The sequence below is a fragment of the Numida meleagris genome, chromosome 1 (genome assembly GCF_002078875.1).
Source record: "Numida meleagris isolate 19003 breed g44 Domestic line chromosome 1, NumMel1.0, whole genome shotgun sequence".
Taxonomy (NCBI): domain Eukaryota; kingdom Metazoa; phylum Chordata; class Aves; order Galliformes; family Numididae; genus Numida; species Numida meleagris.
Window position 1 is genome coordinate 41,546,064 of NC_034409.1, and position 12,401 is coordinate 41,558,464.

Here is a 12,401-nt window from a genome sequence, read left to right on the forward strand (position 1 = left end):
TGCTGAGGAGAAACTTCTTGCTGGTGTTTGATCTCTTGGCCTGTATCGTACATGTCTTCTTAGTGGTTTGTAATAGGGTATTCAGATAAAGCCATTCATTTGTTAGAACAATCACCACACTTTCATCTTAGTGCAGTATTTCAGCAACAAGTCATACTTGGCTAACATATTTTTTAAAAGTTTATAGATGTAGATTTATTTGTCTACTTTTAAATGTGTTAAGTTTGGAAAGCTCTTCTAATTTCATCTATTTTCACTAATAAGAAGAAAATGAAAGGCTATTTTGTGACTATTAAGGCATTTTAAATAATACATTTAAGTCTTTTCCTCTTTCATGAACTTCTGGCAAGCATTGTTGTTCAACAAACTTAATGATATTTCTTCAGAGGTAGTTACCTCTAAGGTTGAAGTACAAAAGCAAATAAATGTTTATTCGTTGAAGTGGAAATATGTTAGACTATGTAAAAGCTCTTTTTAGAAAACAAAAATAAAAACTCATTACCATTTTTATTGTATTAGGAACTAAAGGAATAAAATATTTTTATTTTACCACTTCATTGTTATATTTCTTTTCAGTTACCTTCAGGCTTTGGGAAAAAGCACCACTCGTGGATAAAAAGAGGCAGAATTTATTTTTAAAACTTAATGCTTTGTATATGTAATAAATGAAATACAGAACACGTTCTTGTCATAGACATCTATATTGCTTAATTTGAAAATATTTTAGCATTCTCAGTCAAAAAAAGAAAGCAAAAAATGACAGTCCTAAAACTAAAGATTTTCAGGCTTAAAACCCACAAGTAACCCTCCACCAGGTCCTAAATTGAAGATCGATTTCTTTGTTACAACTTCTTTGTTATTCACTGTACCAAGACACCTAAATTATCAGTCATTCTTTAGAATTAGACCAATGCCTAGCACCTGAGAGACAATACTCAGATTTACAATTTCTTGTATCCATTTCTTTACAAATATTACGTATTCTGTAATATCTAACATCACTAATATCTCTACTATAAAATATCATCCGTTATAGCAGTAAGAGGTGCTACAAACTCTTCAGTGTTTTATGGCTAGTAAGGGAATTAAGATTGTCATCTGAGCCTTCATGAAACAAATTCAGTGTCAGCATTCTAACTTAGGGGCTGTGTTCCTGTTAGTTGTCACAGTGAGGGCCTAGCACATCCCAGATGCTTCGACTTCAAAACACCCACAATAGCTTTTGAGACTAAACTGCACACATGCAGGAAATGAAGCTGCAGTATGGCAAAATACAGGGACTACCATGTGATACTGACCTCAGACTGGTCCTTATTTTAACATAAAAGACAAATTTCAGAGCCTGAGTAACACTGAGTTGAGACTTCAGATTTTTAGAAATGGATGGACTAACTACAACAACCTAAATACAAAAAAAAAGTCACTCACTGCAAAGGGTACCAATAAATAATTTCCTGAGTTATGACTTTCAGAACTAGTTAGTTGGCCATTTCTTTTTTTTTTTTCCAGACAGCAGAATCTCCATTCTTGCATTTGTGTCCTAAGCAAGCTTTCCTCTATGTCAGTGTCTCAAGACTGGGGTGCAACAGTGAACAACCAATATGCCTGTATGTCTGGATCACTTTCTCATTCAGTCAATCCACTTACGTAGAAATTGTGACTAAGGAGGCTAAAAACTCCCTAAAAAAACATCAGTCTTTAGCTGCAGGAGAAATTAAACTTCTCTGGAACATGCAAGCCATTGTTTTTAAGGAAGCAAATACGGATTATATTTTTGTTGTGTTGGTGGTGATTCATTCACCGTTTAATTCTTTCTGATAAGATTTAAAGACACTGAAAAGCTGTATTACAATGAGTAAAGTATTTGAAAAAAGGTTATACGCAGTAAAGAACTATTGAAAACAGCACAGTTTATTATTATATATATTCGCTTCTTGAACATCTTCACTTTTGGTTACTACATTCTGCAAAAGAATTCTGTAAAAGAATTATAACACTTCAGTATAACAGCAGCAGCAGCTGAAATTAAGCTTGGCTAAAAAAGAAAAGGTAAATCTGACTACAGTTATTCTGGATTTAGATCCAACTGTTCTGTCACAAATTTTCATTTTTGGCTGTACTTACAGTAGGTAAGTATTTATCCTCTTTGAAAGCATCCGAATTTTAGAAGAGCAGTACTTTCCATAGAATATAGTACTTCTGTGGAAATGGGAATTGTATTTCTTGAACTTCACTGAAAAGGCAAGCATTTTCAAGATTGTTTATTTATTTCCAAGTAGACTTCACAGAGTTGACTTTCCCCTGGAGAGCCAAAAAGGAGAGAGGAATCTAGGAAGCAGTTCAGAGAAGCCTACTTTTATTTGCTATGAATAATTTCACACAAGACTCTCTTTTCTTCCTTCAACTCTATAGGTAACCTAGAGAGATTATTTTCCATAGTCCCTGGATCTTTTTAAATATTTTCTGAAAAATGTATACTCACAATGCGTGTTTACCACTGTCAAAACAAAATTCTTAGTGAGAAGCACGTATGTGTTCATTCTAGCAGTGTTGGCTTAGATGGATGTTAATCACATTAGTTAATTTTAACAAGTACAATTGCATAAAGAAATGAAAGTGCAAGTTTCTTGGACAGACACACATTTCTGCAGCAATTATTCTGAGTGGGATTATTGTTGAGGAAAGTCTATATTCACAGATGGTTTCTAGATGCCCTATGTCTTGTAATGTTCATATATCAGAAAATCGTTTTAACAAGTTGTTAGGCACCCTGAAATGTGAGCCTTAAGCTCACTTTATTGTGGAAAATTCAGTCATCCAGAAACTGTTTTTAAACTATCATTCTTTACAAGAATGTGAGATATTGATGTAAACTTCAGGTTTTATTGAACTTTTAAGACATCAGTTGTGTAATGGAACTGCATTTCTAATTTTTTAAGTCTGAACTTGAAGCAACCAATTTTTAAATCCTGCTCTAGAACCCCCACATATGGCCAATGGCTCTTTAGAAAAAAGGGCACTTTGAAGTCTAACCTCAAGAGCATTAAATGAAAGAGAGCTCACTAGAGCCTTAAGACTTTGAGCCACCACCTTGAGCTGATTGGCTTAGAAGCATTCCTCAAGGAGTTGCCATGACCTGCAAGTCACTACCATCCCAACCACATATTAGTACTGCTTGCAATCTGGAGCTCATGACAGCTTTAAGCCCCCATATCATCGACACATTGTCAGAAACAGCTGTTTCCACTCTACCACTTCAAAAGGGCTTGATTAAATGTCTTACTGTAACAACATATATAAAGACACGCACATAGAATGAAGGGGAAAGGAGAAATGTACTTATAAGCAAAATAAATATAATTTCCACTAGATGGTTTAATCATGGTGTGGAGGACTAAACTATTTATTGACTTGAAGGGTTTATGTAATCAGTTAACACAATATCATATTAAAAAGCAGTTTCTACAAGTTCTTTTTTTGGTTTTGCCCTAGCACTGGAATACAGATTTTGTGTCAAAGTCTCCAGGCTTGCAATAAGCTGTCCAACAGCTGAAAGAGGAACACTAGTGATTTCCAGATAACTGAGTATGTTTTTCTAGCTTTCTTCTAGATAAAATGGTTTTGTTGCCTGGTGTGTGTGCTTTATATTCATGGCAAGACCTTGAAAAATGAATATGCTTCCCACAGTATATACATCTTTAAAAAATGAAGTAGATGTTGGATTTTATGTTGAAACATATGTGACAAAATTCTGATTTATCATGATCGTTTCCTTACATGTTTCAGTGCCAAATTTCCTTATCTGACTTTCTCCTAAATGTTTAGTTATTCTCTCATTTAGCTTGAGTAAATGTGAAAGAGGTGGCCTTAGTACATTTTGCCAGTGTAGTTAAAGGTATATCCTGTTTTCACCAAGGAAGATTTTCATAAAGCTTGTAAGAGTTCCTGCTATGTTAGTTCTGCTGCTGATGGTAGATGGATTGTTTAGTGGTGATTCTTGAGCAGTCTGCAGCTGATCTTCAATTGAGGAAAAGCTAGCACAGGTCCACACTTCACAGGATCCTATCTTCTGCTCATACTCCTTCACAGATACTGCAAATCCCCCACCAGTGATGTATCTGTTGCTTCTGCAGCTCTTTTGAGAAGATCTACCTAATCCCTGTTATCCATACCCAGCTGGGGTGTCTTGCCCAAAGTACTCAGGAGCATGGTACAGACAAAGCAGACAGAGTCATCTACAGAAACCATACATATTTGATTTCTATACCATATATTATTGCCTTTAAAGCATAGAAATGCAGAATGACTTAGGTTGGAAGGGACCTTAAAGATCACCTAGTTCCAACCCCTCAGTTGAGGACAGGGACACCTCCCACGAGATCAGGTTTCTTGAAGCTTCATCCAACCTGGAGCGGAAAAATTCCAGGGATGGGGCATCCACAGCTTTTCTGGACAACCTATTACAGTGTCTCATTATTCTTATAGTAAAGAATTTCTTCCTGAAATCTCATCTAAATCTACCCTCTGTTATTTTAAAACCATTACCTGTTGCCCTAACACAACATCCCTGATGAAGAATTCTTTCCCATCTTTCCTGTAGTCCCTCTTTAGGTACTTGAAGGCTGCTGTAAGGTCTCCCTGGAGCCTTCTCCTCTCCAGGCTGAACAATCTCAACACCCACAGCCTTTCTTTATAGGAGAGGTGCTCCAGCCCTCTGATCTTCCTTGTGACCCTCCTCTGGACCTGCTCCAAAAGGTCTCTATTTTTCTTATGATGAAGAACACAGAGCTGAATGCAATGCTGGTGACTCACAAGGTTCATGAAATTTCTGGTTAAGAATCTTCATTCTAAAATGTTCTTCTGTCAGTTTACTTGCTTATTCAAAGTTATGACAACATGGCGATCTTTTATGTTTGTATGTTGATGCCATGGAATAACCACAGAGTCCTATTTTTAGGTAGTGTCAGGCACTGACTTGTGTCTACTTTTACAGAAAATATGAAAGTGAGCCATATGGAGCAGGTGTAGGTTCTACTGGTTGCCTGCCTGCCCTCTGAGCTGCTTCCAGCATCTCCCTAGCAGCACTAGTTGCCGCTAAGCCTCGCATTGTATAAAGCTTCCTCTCAAGCATACAAAACGTTTTGCCTCAATGACATGAGTGGCTGTGGATTCCTTCCAGTCCAGCAGCACTCTTGACCTGCTGAAAATGTCTCTTTTTTCTGTTGAAGGTATGAGTCATAGAATGGCTTGGGTTGGAAGCAACCTCAAGGATCATCAAGCTCCAACCCCCCTGCCGCAGGCAGGGCCGCCAGCCTCCACATCTAATACTAGAAGAGGCTGTCCAGGGCATTCATGAGGAATATTATGTTATTATGTTTATGAGGAATAAGAAGACTTCTCTCTTCCTGCTCTGTTGCTTTCTGAAGACTGAATCAATTGTCATAGGGCATACAAAACTTTTAGGGACAAAAAAGTATACCATGGCTTCCTAATGAGAAGATAGCTGTGACAGATGTGATACTTCCAGATGGCATGCTGCTAGTGTTTTGACTTCAGACAGATATAGGGGTAAGTAGCTTAGGCATGGATTAGCTCCACAGGGAGACGAGACAGTGAAACACCCTGAGAGAAGAGGACACCACTTACTGGTTGCTGTCAATTGGTTGGAATGTCTCCTTTGACAGACAGTAAAATACTGGCTCTGAGGTTTGATATTAAAATAGGTATGACATATATCAACCTTCCTAGCAGAAGGCTGACCTAGCCTAAAGGTTGTGCAGAAGAGATGAATTCCAGATAATTAGTAGCTACTTGATACAATCTGTCCTTCATTTCAGGTAGAAATAGTCGTCAGTGTTTTCACAGCAATAACTATACTCCTCCATGTAAGGAGCTTATCAGTACTTGTTCTCTCTCTATGCCTCCTAAGATAGAAAACTTTTAAAATCTTGTTTAGACTCGGGTCCCACATTTTTTTTCCCGGTGGTGGGAGTTGTATTTCAGCCATTCCAAGTCCTTATGCTCAGCTCATTCCTGTCTGCGGCTAAGTGCAAGGTAGGTGTGTTGCCTCTGTCCAGCAACTGGGAGAAAATTGTGGTCTTTCTTATGAACAAAGTAATTATGTCTGTATTGACAATTACATTTACTTATGGATCTCTTAAGTGTTTTAAACACATGTTTAGTTTTTTCCTTATGCACAATTTTCAGCTTCAAGACAAGCCTGTGTACAGGTTGTTTTTCTGTATTCCCAATTCAGCTTCCCACCTTCAAAAAGAAAAAAAGAAAAAAAAAGGCATGCATTAAAAAAGACCACGTAGCATTTCCCATCCCCCTGATGTCTGTCAGGGGACAAAGAAAGAACACAGGCTACTGGAGTGGGGATATTTAACGGTAATACTGAAGCGCAATATCAGGATGAGTTGTATAATTTGAAAACCAACTTACTCATCTGTGGTAAACACTGAATTTCCTTTGGGAAATACAAAAGTATATTTTATAGTCTTATCCCAGAACACTGTATACGTGTTTTCTCATGCATGCTGGCAGCTCTGTGATAACGAAGATTGAATGTGCTTTTGGGTGATTATGGAATACTTCAGTCTGTTTCTGGATATTATGATCCATCTCATTTTAAGATACGTGGAAGGAAAGTGAAAATCATGTTATTACAGTTGTCATCTTCAGTTCCATGAGTATTAGATTATATGAAGCTCTTTTGTACTCTTTTCTTATGATTATGCAAGCAGTTAAATTTGCAAATACCTGAGATCAGTTGGCTCATTCCATGTAATGTATGAGACTGGGAATTGGAATGAAAATGTCTTTAAGTTGCTTATTATTTCTCATCAAGAATAACTTGTTTTACATCAATATAATCAATACATAGGTATTTTGTCTGCGTAAGTTCTAAATGACTGAAAGGAAAATGCATTTATTTTTTCTGCTTACGTTGGTGTAGCAGTGTTGACTTGTTTAGAGTTACTTCTCTGTTTCTCCCATGTGAAAGGTAAATTGGGCTCTGTTGTTCATTGTTTCTACAAGTAAAATTATGTAAACAACTATGAACTCATCTTAATGTATAGATTTTCAAACAGTTAGCCTACATACCCAGAAACATCCCACAAAGTAAACAGAAATCTCATTGTCATGGTAATTTGTGGTGCTTTTCTTTTCATATTTGGCTATGAAAATGATTACAGATTCCCCATAAATATTAGTCCCTCTACAGTCTAATTATTACTGTAATATATTTTCTGAATCCTTTATCTTCATAAACTGTAAAATCCATAGACATACTTTTCTTTAACAGGGGAAAGAAGCATTGGAAATAAACAGCTGTATATTGACTCCTCTTTTTCTAATTTAATTTACCTTTAGATCTTCATTAAATAACCAATGAACTGATGTTCTTCGTACCAAGAACTGTTGAAACAGTAATTCTGTGCTTAACATTTAATCCAATAAAGAGAAACTCTGCGATTCAGGTGCTACCAGCTTAGAATAGAGGTTGTATAAAGTTTTCAGTTGGTCTAGTGGCAGACTCTTTTGCTACTTAGAGCTGCTGGAATTCTTTTCTGCATGAAAACAAACAAACAAAAAACACCCAGACCCAGAATGTTTTGTTTTTTGCATTTCTTTTCCATTGTAGGTTCTGTTGCCTGCTGTAGTCAAAATCTTAATGTCACTAAACCTACAAAAAGTAGGTGATGATTTCACAAAAAAAAAAAAAAAAAAAAAAGCAGCATTGCTTTCAGTTTTGATAAATACGAGAATAGGTTTCAAGATTTCCAAAAAAAAACGTCAAGTTTTTGGTATATTTGTGACTCTCATTTTCAGTCGATATAAATACATTGAATATATAGAATTCCAATCAGACATTCAACTCAAAGAAAAAATTGATCATGTCTCTCGACTTTTGTAAGACCTATTCTTTGCTTCACAATCATGCCTTATTCATGTCATTCCTTTTGGGCAGTATGTACGTTTGTGAACAACTGTTTTCAAGGAAGTACAGGAAGAATAAAATTTCATCAAAAATCTCTGTGTGGCCCAAGACAATTCCTCTTCACATAATGCAGCCCAGGCAAGCAAAAAGGTTGGACACCCATGGTATAATAAAAGGAATTGTTGTACTTTGAGATGGTGGGAAGCAGTAGTTTGTGAAGTCACAGTCTCATTGCTAAAATCTTGGAAGTGATGATACATCACAGATAGACCTGTACACTTGACTATGATTCGCAGGCTCATAGTAATATAGCAGGGGATACTGTGCTGCCTGCATGAATTCCTGGAGGGAGCAAGATTGGCTTTGTGGTGTAAATGTAGCCCTCAGTGTCAATCAAAAGCAAAGTGCCTTGAAATACCGAACTCTCAGCAGTAGATTAGCATTTCAGAAATTAAACCATCTGTTTGAACTCAATTAAAAGAGAATCCAGCAAGGTTTTTCCTAATAGAGTATTCTAGTGCTGATTCTGGAAACAATTTATTATGCAATTAGAACTTATAAGGAAGTGTTTTCAATGCTCATTCAATAAACTCAGCATTACTACGTTCTCAGTAGGATGTTTTGCAATAAATAAATTCTTAATTTTCTTCCTTATCTATAGTTCTAATATATTTCTTACTCTAGGAATGAGTTGTTGGAATATTTTATTTGACTTTTTTTTCCTGCGTAAGTTTTGGAGAACTCATGTTTCTGTTTCATGAGATGGTATTGATGCAACTGCTTTTGTTCCCCCACTCCCCCTAAGTGTACACAAGAGACTGTCTAGAGAAAAAAAAAAGTGCCCTACAATGCAGCTGTTTTGGGTCTGAGATCTCCTTGTTTTGTGCATTTACAGACTGTCAGGAAGAGAGCAGTGAACAGGGGATGTGGCTGGCTGAAGTCATTTTCTTGTAATTTGTCTTTAGAAGTAACTTCAGTACCAGTCTGAATTTATTTTTCCCTGGGAAAGTTAGAGTCTAGAGGTCATAAGTATGCTAATGAGAAGATGCAGTGGGGAGAGAATGGGAAGCTTTTCATTTCCTCCAAAGAACAGACACTTTTTTTGAGACATTCTGTACCACTGTATATTGATCAACACTACGTGTTGTGTTTATGTGATTCTATTTACCATAGTTAGTTTTACTGGAGAACAAATACACGTTTAAGTGTACCTATCCTTTTGAAACATATCTTCCATATAACAAACTGCTCTGTTATGAAGTTGAGGCAGTCTTACTAATTCCTAAGATGTTCCAGTAAAAATTGTCTTCCTCTAACAGTACATAGCTTTAATCTGACATTATGGTTTGTAACTGTGCCAGTTGCCCAAGCTGCTTTAAACTCAGTGAAAACAGTTACAGACTGGAAATCTTGTCCAGTGTAACAACAACAGGAAAAAAGAAAAAAACATATTAAATTCCAAATGAAGTTTTGCTATATGTCTCTAGGTACTGTGGGGTGAATGACTGATGTATTTATGGTGGAGTTAATTGGTGGATGGTTACTGTAACTCAGAAGTTCTGTATTTTATTTCTTTTCATTCTGATTCCATTTACATACACTTAAAATGATCAAACTTATTTTTATCATATTTGAAATATAAGCAAATGTTTCTTCATTAATTCTGTTTGAAAAATTCTATTCTAAAGTCACACTGATTTTCTTGGTAATTAATTCACAAATTGGATATTTTTACCATAACAGAAGAAGAAAATACTTTCTGATGTTTTCACTTTATTGTCCACTCCAGTCAGCAGAGAATTTTCTGAGGCAGGCAAGCATGTAGTTTCACTGAGTAAATTTTGACACTGAATTTCAGAAGCTGGAACTGAACGCCGATTTTCCTTAACATATATAAGCTGTCCTCCTGTGCCTTAGGAAATAATTAATTAAACTTTTTTTTTAATAAAGCAAATATTATTCACTGTGTCCATTTCTTAAAAATACAGTTGGACAAATACAGAAACCTGATATTTGCTAAACAGCAGTTATTGGCATATGCATTATTAAATGCAAACTTCCAGAGTAATACGTGTAGGTCTGACACTGAACACTTGCTGTAATTGATATTAATTACTTAGAAAGCGCTGTAAATGTACATGTCATCGATCAGTTGTAGTAAATAAGGCTGCTTTAGCAGTAAGTAGCTTTATTTTTTTACGAGTCACAATCTTGTAAAAGCCTTCCAAGTGATTAGTGTCCAGCAGTCTCACTATTAGCAATGAAAAGACCATATTTTAGGAACTACAGCATTAAAATCTTTAAGCTGTAAGAATCAAAATTAAATCCTTGCACTTACCCTGGAAGTTAATAATTTTAATATCTACTGTAGATTTAATTGCTAAACACTATATAGGGAACACCTGCAGGTTACTGGCTGCCAAAAAGTAAGACATGAATTCATATGAACTGTATGGAGTAGTGTAATTCAGGATTTTGAAAGAAACCAGTAGTGTGTGCCTCTTTTCTCAACTGCTCTCGTATTCCTGTGGGTAAAACTGAAGTCAAGACAGAGGGTGGGCAAAACCTTTTTGCTCTGCTCAATAGGTATGAAAGTGATAGGAGCCAGATGAAGGGCAAAGGGAAAAAAAATGATTTGCAATCTTGTTATTCACTAACAAGATTTTTTCAACCTTTTCAGTTCTGTCAACTGTGTAATGAAGACATCATTTCAAGAGTTTTGTTGTTTATTTAAAAAGCTAGAGAGTTCATTTTCATTTGTGAAATTGCCTCAGAAACATTTCTATTTGCTGAAGTTGCATTATTTGACCAATTTGAAAATGCCTTCAGATGCTATTGATAAATAGTTGTCATGGAAATTGTCTCAGTTCCTTCAACAGACTTCAACTGTACTTTTCTGGTAATTAAATTATTGTCAGTAGAAGAAAAATGTTTTATTCAGTTGTCTAGGGAAAATTAGGTGAAAGAAACTGTCTGTGAAGAGGTAGAACAGAGGTTTAAGTTCATCCTAAGAGGTGCTGCAATGCCTAACCTGTGTTGTTTTTCTGTTCCTTATTTCCTGTTTCTGTAATGATCAAAATACTGGAAATCTTGTGATTTTTAGATTCCTTTAATTAGAACTAAACTGGACCTTAATTAAGTTTTCAAGGCCAGAAATAAAAACTGTTTCCTTCTGAATTTTTGACAGCTAGCTATTCTACTGAAAAAAAAAGGAAGCTCTAATGCAATTCTTCATGTGACTGTGAATGCCAACTTGAGAAACTATACAAATTTCTCTGGAGACTGATATGTTTGATCAGTGTCTGGGCAAAACCAGATGTATGATGCACTTATTTTCAGTCATTTTCATTTTCCACTGACATTTTCTTAGATTAAAAAAATATGTTGTTTTTTTTTTTTTAAGCTAGAAGTATGTACTATAAAAATGAAACATTAAGCATTTTGAGATTAAATGATCTCCAAACTAGTGTTCTCTGAAGAGTAGCCAGTTTGATTGTGTTAATATGAACAGCTATTCTAATGATCCTTGCATGTGGGCCACTGGGTAGAGTATACTCTTTTTTGTTTTAATGCTTCGCGTTTCTTATAAATTGATTTGAGAGGTTTATCTACAAGAAGGGTAGTAAGGAGGATCTGGGGAACTACAGGCCTGTCAGCTTGACCTCATTGCCAGGGGAGCTTATGTAACAGATCATCTTGCATGAGATCACATGACATTTGCAGGGCAGCTAGGGGATGAGGCCCAGCCAGCATGGGTTCATGAAAGGCAGGTCCTGCTTGACCAACCTGATCTCCTTTTATGATCTAATGACCCACCCAGTGGGTGATGGAAAGGCTGTTGTTATAGTCTACCTAGACTTCAGTAAAGCCTTTGACACTGTCTCCCCTAGCATTCTCCTGGAGAAGCTGGCAGCCCGTGGCTTGGACAAGCATACTCTTTGCTAGGTGGAGAACTGGCTGTAGGGCTGGGCCAGGTCCAGAGAGTGGGAGTGGTGATGAATGGAATTAAACCCAGATGGTGTCCATTCATGAGTGGTGTTCCCCGGAGGTCGGTACTGGGGCCTGTCCTGTTCAATATCTTTATTGATGACCTGGATGAGGGGTTTGAGTGCACCCTCTGTAAGTTTGCAGATGACACCAAGCTGGGAGGAAATGTCAATGTGATGATGTTCAACAGGACCAAGTACCTGGTCCTGCACTTTGGCCACAGCAGCCCCATGCAACGCTGCAGGCTTGGGACAGAGTGGCTGGAAGACTGTGTGGAAGACATTGATCTGGGGGTATTGGTTGACGCCCAGCTGAGCCTGAGCCAGCAGTGTGCCCAGGTGGCCAAGAAGGCCAATGGCATCCTGGCTTGTATCAGAAATAGTGTAGCCAGCAGGAGTAGGGAGGTGGTTGTCCCCCTGTACTCAGCACTGGTGAGGTCACACCTTGAGTACTGTGTTCAGTTTTGAGC

The 12,401-nt window shown here is 36.9% G+C and overlaps 1 protein-coding gene across 4 annotated transcripts in view; it reads left to right on the forward strand.

The window, feature by feature from the left end:
* TMTC2 (transmembrane and tetratricopeptide repeat containing 2) overlaps positions 1 to 12,401 on the forward strand; it is a 246,172-nt gene that overhangs the window by 222,894 nt on the left and 10,877 nt on the right. The window contains exon 13 of one of the 4 annotated variants that reach the window (XM_021385304.1): positions 1,510 to 1,607. The exons of the other annotated variants lie outside the window; for them this stretch is intronic. Coding sequence (XP_021240979.1) covers positions 1,510 to 1,607 — 98 coding nt within the window. The remainder of the gene's footprint in view (positions 1 to 1,509; positions 1,608 to 12,401) is intronic. 4 annotated transcript variants of the gene reach the window in all.